We start from the raw sequence: 13,554 nt of genomic DNA, 5'->3' as shown, positions 1-13,554 counted from the left end.
TTTGACTTTAAATTTACAGCAGTGAGAATGGGCGACTTCAATTATCCTAATATAGACTGGGCTAGTAACAGTGTAAAGGGCAAAGAGGGGGAGGAATTCCTGAAATGTGTACAGGAGGACTTTCTTAATCACCATGGATCCAACCCAATGAGGAAGTAAACAGTGCGGGATCTAGTTCAGGGGAATGAAGTGGGGAAGGTGGATCCTATTTCAGTGGGAGAGCATCTGGGAAACAGTGATCACAATATCAGGTTTAGAGTAGTTATGGAAAAGGACAAGGAAAAATAAAGTGTGAAAATATTAAGCTGGAGGAGGTCAAATTTCAGTGAGTTGAATAGGGATCTGGCCCTGGTGGATTGGAATCAAAGATTGGCAGGTAAAACAGTTAATGACCAATGAACCAGTGTTTTATAAAGGTTTATCATAATTTCCACACTTTTGTACTCTATACCTCTTTTCATGAAGCCCAGGATCCCGATGAAATGGGCAGACACAGGGCAGATAAAATTGAACGCAGAGAGGTGTGGCGTGATTCATTTTGGTAGGAAGAATGAGGAGAGACAACATTAACTAAATGGTACAATTTCAAAGGGTGTGCAGGAACAGAGAGACCTGGGGGTGTAGGTACACAAGTCTTTGAAGGTGGCAGGACACGTTGAGAAGGCTGTTACAAAAGCACCTGAAGAATAAAGATGGAAATGGGGATGATTTTCCCCTGGGAAGATTGAGTGTCAGTTACCTGTACAAGTCCTTCCATCTCCAGTGTGTCCAGCCCGACACACACATTGGAAAGAGCCGGGGCTGTTGAAACAGGAGGCCGAGCTGTGACAGTCGTGGCTTCCACTTTGACATTCATTCACATCTGAAGTTTAGAAGAAAGGAAAAGTTCATTGGAGGCTCCCAGCTTTGTGAATCTTAAACCTTATCCTGTTACACACCCAGATTTAGGCTCGAACCACATGACTCTTTTAAAAAATGCGTTGAGCCCCTCTGTTGATTCAGAGGGTAAAGGCCCCATGTGGTGTAGCACTGAGCCTCACAGCCCAGGAAGGTCCCAGTTTCAATTCCTGGTCTGTACGTAGTTAGCTGAGTTCAGTTGGGGCAGTAGTTGGGTGTTAGACCCGATCTCAGCTCTCCTGGGCTGGGAGGGGAAATCATTGATAGTCCGCACTCCTGATTGGTGCCCAGTGACTCCGGGTGGAAAGTGTGTGTGTGTGAACACCGAGAGAGGACACGATCAGGCCCAATTGTGATGTCCCCCTGTGGACACTCACTGTCTACAACACACAATGAATGATCCCTTGTGTGGTCAAAGCCTGAGCAACTGTACCCAAGCAAGGAGTCAGTGACATCAGGGGGGGAATAGGTTGGTGAAAAGGAGGGGACATTGGTAGCACATGCTGCCTGGCCTCTAGGTACCAGTTTTTTTTTCCAAATTCATTCAGCAGGTTAGGACGACACTTCAACGATTCAAATCTCCATTCCAGACTCGGATACAAAAAGAAATTTCAAGGCAATTACTAAGTGAAAGTGTACTGATAATGAGGGAAATGTGAGGGACTCCTCCACTCACCTACATATTCTTTTTTTTCTGAATCTCTTTTTCCCCTCCCATGCTAGATACAGTTCAACAGATAGGCTCCCAAACCTTCACCAAGTAGCAGTTCTTCATGTCTGAATGTTCGAACACGAGGAGAGTCACCGTTGTTGTTAAGGTTTTCAATTGATTTTCAACATGAGCAAAGTAAACTTCAGAACTGCCGCCCTGATCCCAGCCGTGTCCCGGTCTGGTTTGAAACTTGACAAAAGGTCGAGCCCTATCTGGAAGCAGTAACTTCAGTTCATTACCCAACGGGTTCAATGATTCCCATCACACACCTGTGCAGAGAGATCCATTCCAGGTGTAGCCAGTCACACAGGAGCATCTGAAGCTTCCGTGCTGCTGGGTACAGGAGGCATTGGGTCCACACGGATTGTTGAGACACACGTCACTAACTGCAGACACAAAATGAACGGGTGCGGTTTAGAACAAATCGCACTTGAGCGTTCAAAGGTAGAATCAATTTGGTTGCAAGCAAGGAAGAGAGGAGCTATTACACTGCTGGGTGTATACCATCGGCCATCAAATAGTAGGACGGAGACAGAGGAGCAAATTTTCAGGCAATTTGCAGAAAGAAGCAAGAACCACTCATTTGGCCCCAGCTGGGGTATTGTGTTCAATTCTGGGCCTCACACTTTCAGAAGGATGTCTAGGGCTTGGAGAGGATGCAGAGGAGATTTACTAGAATGGTACCAGGGATGGGAGACTTCAGTTATGTGGAGAGCCTGGAGAAACTGTGGGTTGTTCTCCTTGGAGCAGAGAAAGTTAAGAGGAGATTTGATAGAGATGTTCAAAATCATGAATGGTCTTGATAGAGTAAATAAAGAGAAATTGTTTCCAGTGGCAGAAGGGTCGGTAACCAGAGGACACAGATTTAAGGTGATTGTCAAAAGAACCAGAGGCGACATGAGGAAACATTTTGTTAGAGTGTTGTTCTGATCTGACATGCACTGCCTGAAAGGATGGTGGAAGCCAGTTCAATAGTAACTTTCAAAAGAGGATTGGACAAATACTTGAGGGTAAAAATATATAGGGTTATGGGGAAAGAGCAGGGGAGTGGGATTAATTGGACAGATCTACCAAAGATCAGGCACAGGCACGATGGGCCAAATGGGCTCTTTCTGTGCTGTATCACTCTGTGATTCTATTCTATGATTTTAACTTTAGAGCAGTGAGAATGGGCGACTTCAATTATCCTAATATAGGCTGGGCTAGTAACAGTGGAAAGGGCAAAGAGGGGGAGGAATTCCTGAAATGTGTACAAGAGGACTTTCTTAATCACCATGGATCCAACCCAACGAGGAAGGAAACAGTGCGGGATCTAGTTCAGGGGAATGAAGTGGGGAAAGTGGAGCCTATTTCAGTGGGAGAGCATCTGGGAAACAGTGATGACAATATCAGGTTTAGAGTAGTTATGGAAAAGGACAAAGAAAAATCAAATGTGAAAATATTCAGCTGGAGGAGGGCAAATTTCAGTGAGTTGAATAGGGATCTGGCCCTGGTGGATTGGAATCAAAGATTGGCAGGTAAAATAGTTAATGACCAACGAACCAGTGTTTTATAAAGGTTTATCATAATTTCCACACTTTTGTACTCTATACCTCTTTTCATGAAGCCCAGGATCCCGATGAAATGGGCAGACACATGGCAGATAAAATTGAACGCAGAGAGGTGTGACGTGATTAATTTTGGTAGGAAGAATGAGGAGAGACAACATTAACTAAATGGTACAATTTCAAAGGGTGTGCAGGAACAGAGAGACCTGGGGGTGTAGGTACACAAGTCTTTGAAGGTGGCAGGACATGTTGAGAAGGCTGTTACAAAAGCACCTGAAGAATAAAGATGGAAATGGGGATGATTTTCCCCTGGGAAGATTGAGTGTCAGTTACCTGTACAAGTCCTTCCATCTCCAGTGTGTCCAGCCCGACACACACATTGGAAAGAGCCGGGGCTGTTGAAACAGGAGGCCGAGCTGTGACAGTCGTGGCTTCCACTTTGACATTCATTCACATCTGAAGTTTAGAAGAAAGGAAGAATTCATTGCACAGCAAGGTCCCACAAACAGCAATGAGATAATGACCAAATCATGTTTTAGCGGTATTGTTTGAGACATAAATATGTGCCAGGACACCCGGGAAAACTCCCCAGTTCTTCTTCAAAATAGTGTCGTGGGATCCTTTACCCAAGAGGACTGATCCGAAAGATGGCATCTCCAATAGTACAGCATTCCCTCAGTACTGTACTGGAGTGCCAGTCTAGGTCTTGTGCTCAAGTCTCTGGAGCGGGGCTTGAACCCACGACCTTCTGACTCAGAGGTGAGAGTGCCACCCACTGAGCCACAGCTGACACCAAAGCACAAACCTGAATGGCTGCAATTTCAGCCAATCACATTGTTGCTCTTTTTAAAAAATGGTTCCATCCGTCATTGTTATTTCTGAGCCATGTGAAAATAGAAAGTGAGATGTGATATCCGAGTGGTAAGGTCAGAACTGAGAGAAGCGAGTTCTTAGGCAGAAAACCCAACTGTTTAATTATACGGTGTAGCAGAGAAACATCTCTTACAGGCTGTAAGCAAAACACAGTGGCCTAGAAATTGAGTTTGCGCTGCGCCAGGGCTTTAGCGCCGGAAGTTAGCGCCGGCGCTAAGTCCCTTTGCGCGCGCCAAAAATTCAGTAGCGCCGCGCCCAAACGGCTGCCGGCGCTACTGAAGGGTTTTAGCGCCTGAAAACTGGCGCAACGCGCCGCATTGCGGCGCTATTCCGGCGCTGCAGCACCCGCTGCGGTGCGGCAGGCTCAGGAAGTGCAGGCCTCCTCCTTCCGTTAAGGAGGAGCTGCCTGCACCCGGCCGCGGCCCGCGCAAATCTCTGCAAAAATGAGCCCGGCACCTCGGACAAGTGCCGGGCTTGCATCTGTTCCGGGGGGGGGAGAAGTCCGGGGAGGGAGCTGCGGGCAGGCGGCCGGCGGGAAAGCGGCCGGCCGCCGCGCCTCCTTAAAGCGCCGGCGCAGACTCCGGCAACACTCGTTTGCCGGAGTCTTAGTTGCGGCTGCCACTGGCGAGGCGGCCGCAACTGAATTTCGGCTTGGGGAGCGTAGTCGATGTCCTAACAACAGCTCAGCAGGAGAGAGTCCTGTGGTAGATTGAGGTGTTATTCTGTAACTGAACAGAACTCGTGACACCTTGGTTGCCAAACTCCCTTCCGCAATTTTTTTCATCATCTCCTTAAATGTTTGTACGGCTCTCTCCACAAGCCCATTTCAAGACGGATGATATGGAGCTGAGGTCACGTGCACTATGCCATTGTTTCTCATGAACTCTTTTGTTTTGGTACTCACAAAACACGTGGCATTGTCACTTACTACGATCTCCGGTAGCCCTTGATTATTAAAACTCCTACGCAGGCAGTCTATAGTAAAAGTAGATGAAGCAGAATTTACAGGATACACATCCATCCATTTGGAATGTGCATCAATGATTATGAGGAACATCTTTCCCATGAATGGACCCGCATAATCTACATGTAATCTTCTCCATGGTTTATCCGGCCACTTCCAGGGGTGGAGAGGAGCCGCTGCTGGTGCCTTCCTGTGTACTTGACAAGTGCTGCATGTCTTGACTAGATTTTCTATCTCCTCATCTAGCTTTGGCCACCACAAGTAACTCCTTGCCAAGGCTTTCATACGCGAAACTCCAGGATGACACTGATGTAGTTGCCCTAGGATAGACTGTCATGCTGGCTGTGGAATAATCACTCGTGCTCCCCACAACACGCAACCATCCTGCACACTCAGCTCTGTCTTCCTGACACTGTAAGGTGTGAAATCAGTCCCTTCCGGATGCTGTGGCCAACCCCTCATCACATATTCTCAGACTCTAGACAGTACTGGATCTTTACCAGTCCATGTCCTTACTTGTTCCGCGGTCACAATTGCCGTGTCCGTGTCCTCCAACATCAAAACTCTGCCCTCTGGAGCTGCACGGATAGGTGTACCTGGCAGTGGAAGATGGCTCAAGGCATCTGCGTTCCCATGGTACTTGCCCGCCTTGTAAACGATGACATACTCATATGCCCTCAACGCCACTGCCCACCTCTGGATCCGGGGTGACACCATCTGTGGTACTGCTTTCATCTCATTAAAAAGAGATAGAAGAGGTTTATGATCAGTGCATATGGTGAATTTCCTGCCATATATGTACTTGTGAAACCTCTGTAACCCAAACATTACTGCTAATCCCTCTTTATCTAACTGGGAATCGTTTTTTTCCGCTGTTGTCAGAGTTCGAGACATAAACCCTATTGGTCTTTCTGTTCCATCTTCCAAGCTGTGTGAAAGAACCATCCCCACCCCGTAAGGTGAAGCATCACAAGAGAGAATGATGTCTTTCTCTGCATTGTAGTGAACCAGCACATCCGAGGACAGCATCAGTTTCTTGGACTGTTCAAATGAAACCCTCTGTTCCTCTTTCCACTGCCACTGTGTCTCCTTACGCAGAAGTTTGTGAAGAGGTGCTAACACTGTTGCCAAGTTTGGTAAAAATCTGTTCTAATAGTTTAGCAGTCCCAGGTAAGCTTTTAACTCAGTCACATTTGTAGGAGCTGGGGCCTCCTGCAGTGCTTGTACCTTCTCCTTGATTGGATGGAGCCCGGTGGCGTCCACTCTGTGTCCCAGGAACACGGCCTCATTCCCCAGGAAAGTGCACTTACTCCTCTTGAGCCGTAACCCAGCCTTATCCAATCTTTGTAGTACCTCTCTCAGAGTGCTCAGATGCTCCTGGTTGGTTCTTCCCATCACCAGAATGTCATCCAGATAGATTGAAACATGTGGGATCCCTTGCAGTACACCCTCGATAGTCCTCTGGAAAATAGCTGGACTAGATGAGACACCGAATGGTAAGCGGTTATAGGTAAACAAACCCTTGTGTGTATTTATGGTTACATACTTCTTGGATTCCTCATCTAGTGTAATCTGCAAGTATGCATGACTCATATCCAGCTTTGTGAATTTCTTCCCTCCAGCCAGGTTTGCAAAGAGATCCTCTGTTTTGGGAATAGGATACTGTTCCAGTTTAGACACTCTATTTACAGTCAATTTATAATCTCCACAGAGTCTTACCGAATTGTCCGGTTTTAAAACAGGTACAATGGGAGCTGCCCATTCTGAACATTTCACGGGTTCCAGGACGTTCTCTCTCAAAAGACGGTCAAGCTCAGCCTCCACCTTTGGCTTCATGGCATACGGCACAGGCCGTTGTTTAAAAAACCTTGGCAGTGCCTCCTTGTCTACATAAATCTTAGCTGGGGGGCCATTAAATGTGCCAAGTTCTTCCTTGAACACGTTCTCATGTTCAATCAACACTTCTTGCAAAGACAATTGTTTGCCTCCCTCTATTTGATTTATTGCTCCCCAATCTAATTTAAGTTCTTGTATCCAGCCCCGACCTAACAAGTTTGGTCCGGAACCCGATACTACAACTACAGGTAGCTGTTCCACGGTGTCCCTGTGTTGCACAATTACAGTAGCTGTACCCAATGTCGCCACTCGTTCACCGGTATATGTTTTAAGCTGTATAGAGCAAGACTTTAACTCTGGAACTTTCATACGGTTCCACAATTTTGAGTACTCCTCCCTGTTCATTATGGTTACGCCGCATCCTGTATCCACCTCAAAGATGACCTTAGAGTCATTTACTGTCAGTTGCAAAGTGATAGGATCCACTTTTGGAATGTTCTCTACCATACCATGTATTATGAACATGTCGTCTTCTTTCTCAGCTTCTCCGCTGATGTGATGTGCTCCCTGTTTTTTCACTTCTCTTCCTAGGTTTTGCTTTTCTCCCCCTTTTGGTTTGTATTCCTCCACGGTTGCTTTTGTCCTGCATGCACATTTTATATGTCCTTTTTTCCCACACTTGTGGCACTTTTCCTCCAGAAACCTGCATTCCCTCGCCAGCTGATCGCCATTGCATTTATAACACGCCATTACATGCTCACGTTGTGGTTTCTGACGCATATTTAACTTGTGCACAGCAACCTGACTTGCTTTGTAGTAGCCCAGTCTGAACCTTGTATTTCTTTTACATCTCAGTTCACTGTCTCTATGGCTTGAGCAAGTTCCAATGCTTTTTCATACATAAGCCCCGTCTCGGACAATAATCTCCTCTGCATTCGAGCATCCATTATTCCGCAAACGAGCCTATCTCTCAGCATGTCTTTCAGGTTGTTCCCGTAATTGCAATCATGTGCCAATTTTCTCAACACCGCTACATAATCCAATACAGTCTCTCCCGGTTTCCTGTTCCGTGAATTAAATTTGAAACGCTGTACAATCTCACTCGGTCTGGGATTGAAATGTTCCTTCAGCAAGGCCACTAAGTTAGCAAATGTTCTGTCTCCAGGCTTTTCAGGGCTGCATAAGTTTCTCATTAAACTATACGTCTGACTTCCCACGGAAGTGAGCAAAATAACTCTCCTTTTTCCGACATCATCTATATCATTTGCTTCAAAGAAATGCATCAGCAACTCGCAGTACTCATCCCAGGTCTGAGTCTGAACATCAAAAGCAGAGATCTTTCCTACTGTAGGAGCCATGATCCTCTATTCAGTGCTCTTTTTTGTTTCTTCTTCAAGATGTGATTTGTTGATCCTCATCGCCAATATGTGATATCCGAGTGGTAAGGTCAGAACTGAGAGAAGCGAGTTCATAGGCAGAAAACCCAACTGTTTAATTATACAGTGTAGCAGAGAAACATCTCTTACAGGCTGCAAGCAAAACACAGTATTTCTAACGGCACGATGCAAGATGGAGGGTTCACCTCTGAGTCATACCCATAATGCAATGCCACATTACCTGAATAACTGGTGTACCAGGACATTGACTACATGACCCATTACCTTAAAAACTGATGAATGTGATCCCTTATTATTTGGCTCCATCTGGTGGATAACTTAAACATTACATCCCAGATTACTATACGGTAGAAGTAATTTATTGAAACGATAACAAAAGCATAAAAAACTCTGGATAAAAGTCTTCTCTCCCACATGGCAGCTGTCTTTCATTCTGCCAGCGCAATTTACACTTCATCTCGAGCCATCCTTTGTTTCTTAACCTGTCCCATTACCATCTCCTCTCGCCTTGAATATCTCTTAATGTCTCTTAACCTCTCCTGCCTTCTATCCTATCACAGACCTTCCCTTTTGTTCTTTCATCCCCTCCCCCCTTTCCCAGCCCCTACACTTGCTTAAAAATCTGTTCCATTTCCTGTTTTTTTCCAGTTCTGACGAAAGTTCATCGACCTGAAACATTAACTCTGTTTCTCTCTCACAGATGCTGCCTGACCTGCTGAGTATCTCCAGCATTTTCTGTTTTTATTTGGGATAAAACTTAACTTATGTTATGCAAATGTAACCCCACTATTTAAGAAAAGGAGAGAGAAAACGGGGAACTACAGATCAGTCAGCCTGACATCAGTAGTAGGGAAAATGCTAGAATCTATTATTAAGGACGTGGTAACAGGGCATTTAGAAAATAATAATAGGATTGGGTAGAGTCAACACGGATTTATGAAAGGGAAATCGTGTTTGACAAATCTGTTAGAATTTTTTGAGGTTGTAATTAAACAAAATTAGGGCTCATGGGATTGGAGGTAATATATTAGCGTGGATAGAGGATTGGTTAACGGACAGAAAACAGAGAGTAGGAATAAACAAGTCATTTTCGGGTTGACAGGCTGTAACGAGTGGGGTACCGCAAGGATCAGTGCTTGGGCCTCAGCTATTCACAATCTACATCAATGATTTGGATGAGGGGACCAAATGTAATATATCCAAGTTTGCTGATGATACAAAGCTGGGTGGGAATGTAAGTTGTGAGGAGGATGCAAAGAGGCTTCAAGGGAATATGGACAGGCTAAGTGAGTGGGCAAGAACATGGCAAATGGAATATAATGTGGAGAAATGTGAAGTTATCCACCTTGGTAGGAAAAATAGAAAAGCAGAGTATTTTTTAAATGGTGAGAGATTGGGAAATGTTGGTGTTCAGAGGGACCTGGGTGTCCTTGTACATGAATCACTGAAAGTTAACATGCAGGTACAGCAAGCAATTAGGAAAGCAAATGGTATGTTGGCCTTTATTACATGAGGATTTGAGTATAAGAGTAAAGGGGGGTGAATTTGGGTATAGCCCCGCTTGGGGCGCTAGAATTGGCGGTGCGCAAATTCTATCGCCAGGCACAACTTATCGCCACCTCGAGCAATATTGGATTGCATCGCCCCTAAAGGTGATTGCGGCGTAAAATCAGGCCCTGCACGGGACTCCTAAGGTGCTAACCTGGCGGAGCTACTCAATATCTGGGCGGCCGGGCGCAGCGCAGGTGCTGTCAATAATCGATGACCACGAGACATGCTGGCGCCGGCCAGCTCTTAAAGGGGCGGGTCATTTAGGATCAGCAGCCACACTCATCGCCCTGTAGGCCTCAAAATCGGTGCTGTGCATTCTGTGGCGTTACAAACTTTGACCAGATGGAGAGGGTGAGGCAGAGAGCGGAGTGCTTTACCGATGGGACATTGGATGATTTGGTTGGTGCAGTGGAGTGCCGGCGAGCAGTGCTGTACCCTGACAATGGCAGGAGGCCTCATCAGAACGAGTACCGCAGAGCTTGGAGGGAAGTTTCGCAAATAGTCAAATCCAGCAGCGTGGCGCCCAGGACTCCTGTGCAATGCAGGAAGAAGTTCAACGATCTCACTCGGGTCGTTCGGGTGAGTGGCTTTTTGGCAATCTTCTTCATCCCTCCATCCGCACCTGACTTTATGGCCAGAGGGTGCGCGATGCCCCAGTGACCATCTGTCAGCCAGCACCCATGGCCCTTTCTGGGAACGCACACGCACATTCAACTCAGGGCATACTGTAAGGGCTGTTCCACCATGGGGGGCATGAGATGACAACTCAGGGCATACTGTAAGGGCTGTTCCACTATGGGGGGCATGAGATGACAACTCAGGGCATACTGTAAGGGCTGTTCCACCATGGGGGGCATGAGATGACAACTCAGGGCATACTGTAAGGGCTGTTCCACCATGGGGGGCATGAGATGACAACTCAGGGCAGCATGTTTCATCACTTCCCATCCTTTCTCCTGCAGGCCAAGCTGGCCAGGAACCGGAGGGAACAGATTCGTACCGGAGGAGGCCCTCCTCAGCTGCAGACACTGACGGACCTGGAGGAAAGAGTCCACCAGATTGTTGGAGGCCGGATGAGTGGTCCTGTCACCACTGGAGCTGCCGACCCCATTGTGCACAGCGATGGTAAGGTCATCACCTTTTTGAACTGTCTCCTTCCACTTGTTCCCCCCACCAGCATGCTTTTCCACTCTGGACCCATGTCAGAGCATTGCAGCACTCTTGCATCCCTTGCTGCCACCCTGTCCTTTCACTAAAGCCACTCTTCAACCTCCCTGCTTTCAGATGCTGCATCACCAGCTCGGGAGCCGGGTCATCAAGCTGCCAGGGACACTGACTCCGGAGGCAACGAGCAGGAGGAAGCCGGTCCATCCGTACCACCCTCAGGCGAGCCAGCCATCTGCAGACTGGGGATAGTGCTTCCCTGGAGGGGAGCGGGGGGGATGGCTCTGAGGAGGAACCAGTTGCAGGAACCAGCAGGCTCCAGCAACGCAAGGGGGGTAGGGAAGCTCGGGAGCCGTCTCCCTGGAGGGCGAGTCAGGCCACGATGACTGTTGCACAGAGCGCAGAAGAGGTGCGTTCCCTCACAGAAATGAGCGCCCAGGCTCGGCTCAGGCACACTGAGCTGATGGCTGCAGTGACAAGGATGCCTGAATCCATCGAGACACTGGCAAGGAGTGCGCAAGACTTCGGGGCAGCACAGGCGAGGAGTGTACAAGACTTCGGGGCAGCACAGGAAAGGAGTGCCCAGGGCTTCGGGGCAGCACAGGAAAGGAGTGCCCAGGGCTTCGGGGCAGCACAGGAAAGGAGTGCCCAGGGCTTCGGTACATCACTGGAAAGGACTGTCCAGGGCTTGACCGAGGCACTGGAAAGGACTGTCCAGGGCTTCACCGAAGCACTGGCACCTGCCACGCAAGTGCTGAGTGCTGCCACGCAGTCACTCGCTGGCCTCATGCAGAGGCAGATTGAGGCCACGCAAGCACTGACTGCTGCCACCCTCGATGGATCAGGCAGGATTACCCGGGGCCCTTGCAGCACCACAGCAGGCCAGCAATCTGTGGACCAGCTGATTGACGGGGCAGCACCGCAGCATGCGAACCAGAGTGCCAGTGTGTCGGCCGACCACGGAGCAGGTGTCCGCTCTCAGGATGTCAGCATTCCTGATGCCACCGCTGGCACGTCTCCAATGCAGCTGCCATCATCTGCAGGACAGATTGCTTCCACCCATGCCCAGTTGGAGCAGTCAGCATCCGGGCCCTCCAAGCCCAGAGGTCGTCCAGGCCGTCCCTCAGGGGCATCTCCGCTTTCGGACAGTCAGCAGGCGTCCCCCAGCCTTCATGCAGCCACTGGGGTCCCATTACGGAGGAGCTGCAGGGAGGGAAGGGGCCGTTCTCGCAAGAGAAGTAGATCACCATCAAAGGGGAAAGAGTAGAAGGTGCTGCTGAGATGTCTTATTTCTAGAAATCAAGGCCGTGGATGCTGGTCTGAATGTTAGTAATGTTTTGGATAGTCTCCCGGGTGTGCGAGTCACTTGGTCTGAATGTTAGTAATGTTTTGGATAGTCTCCCGGGTGTGCGAGGCACTTATGTGTTCGTTTGTTAGTTAAGCTTTCTGGTGCCATTGCTTTGTCATGTTGGAAGGAAGCACAGTTTTCAAAATAAATAAATTATTTTATTGACATTGGCCATGTCTGCTATTTACATTCATACTGGCCTTCATAGGCTTTGGGTTATCCGAATGGTTCCATTCCTGGTCTTCGATTGACACCAAGCATTCCGTGAAAGGGGCCAAGAACCGACTCCTTATCAGCCTCTGACGGACGGCCCTTCCAGTGTCTGGGACCCTCCCGTCTTGGTCCTCCTCCTCCTCTGCTGGTCCTTCAATGTCTGCTGGCATTGGCTGGGTGCGCAGGGTGGCGAGGTTATGGAGCATGCAGCAGACAACGACGAAGTGGGAGACTCGCTCTGGTGAGTACTGCAAGGCGCCTCCCGAATGGTCCAAACAGCGGAACCGCTGCTTCAGCACGCCGATTGTGTGCTCCACAATGTTCCTCGTCGCCTGATGGCTGACGTTGTAGTGCTCTTCTGCAGGGGTGCTGGGCGAACGGAGTGGGGTCATCAGCCATGGGCACAGAGGATAGCCCTTGTCACCGAGAAGCCAGCCTTCTGGGTGAGCCGGGGCCTCGAAAAGGTCAGCAACTGAAGTCTGGCGCAGGATGAATGCGTCGTGGCTGCTGCCTGGGAACTGAGCATTGACCGCAAGGATCAGCTGCCGATGGTCACAGACCAGCTGCACATTCAAGGAGTGGAACCCCTTGCGCTTGCGGAAGTCCTCAGGATTCAAAACAGGCGCCCGCAAAGCCACGTGCGTGCAGTCAGTGGTGCCCTGCACCATGGGGAAGTCCGCTATTGCTGCGAAGCCCTCTGCGCGCTCCCGCTGCTTCTCCGGTGTCGCAGTGAAGGAGATGTACTGCCACCGCCTTTTAAACAGGGCATCTGTTATTTGCTGGATGCAGCTATGCACCGCAAACTGGGAGATGTTGGCAATGTCCCCAGTTGCTGCCTGAAAGGAGGTCACATAAAATTTCAGTGCTACTGTAATCTTGACAGCCACTGACAGAGAGGTCCTGCGCCTTATCTGCGGCTGAAGATCTGCCTGAAGCAGGTGGCACAGCTCAGTCACCACCTCCTTTCTGAATCGCAGCCTCCAAAGACACTGCTCCTCCGACATGTTGAGGTAAGAGAACTGCTGCCTGAATACCCTGGCAGCGTAAGGTCT

General features: G+C 48.7%; 1 protein-coding gene across 1 annotated transcript in view; it reads right to left on the bottom strand.

Moving 5' to 3' along the window:
* The window catches only part of LOC147105997 (uncharacterized), a 297,066-nt gene that overhangs the window by 265,470 nt on the left and 18,042 nt on the right, over positions 1-13,554 (bottom strand). The window contains exon 6 of the mRNA XM_086009782.1: positions 1,879-1,995. Within this exon, the coding sequence (XP_085865908.1) occupies positions 1,879-1,995 (117 nt within the window). The remainder of the gene's footprint in view (positions 1-1,878; positions 1,996-13,554) is intronic.

The sequence above is a fragment of the Somniosus microcephalus genome, chromosome 16 (assembly GCF_052327205.1).
Source record: "Somniosus microcephalus isolate GS21.2 chromosome 16, FLI_Smic_1.0, whole genome shotgun sequence".
NCBI classification, from domain to species: Eukaryota; Metazoa; Chordata; class Chondrichthyes; order Squaliformes; family Somniosidae; genus Somniosus; species Somniosus microcephalus.
Note: the sequence above shows the minus strand (reverse complement) of the source record. Positions and strands in the feature narration are given on the sequence as shown.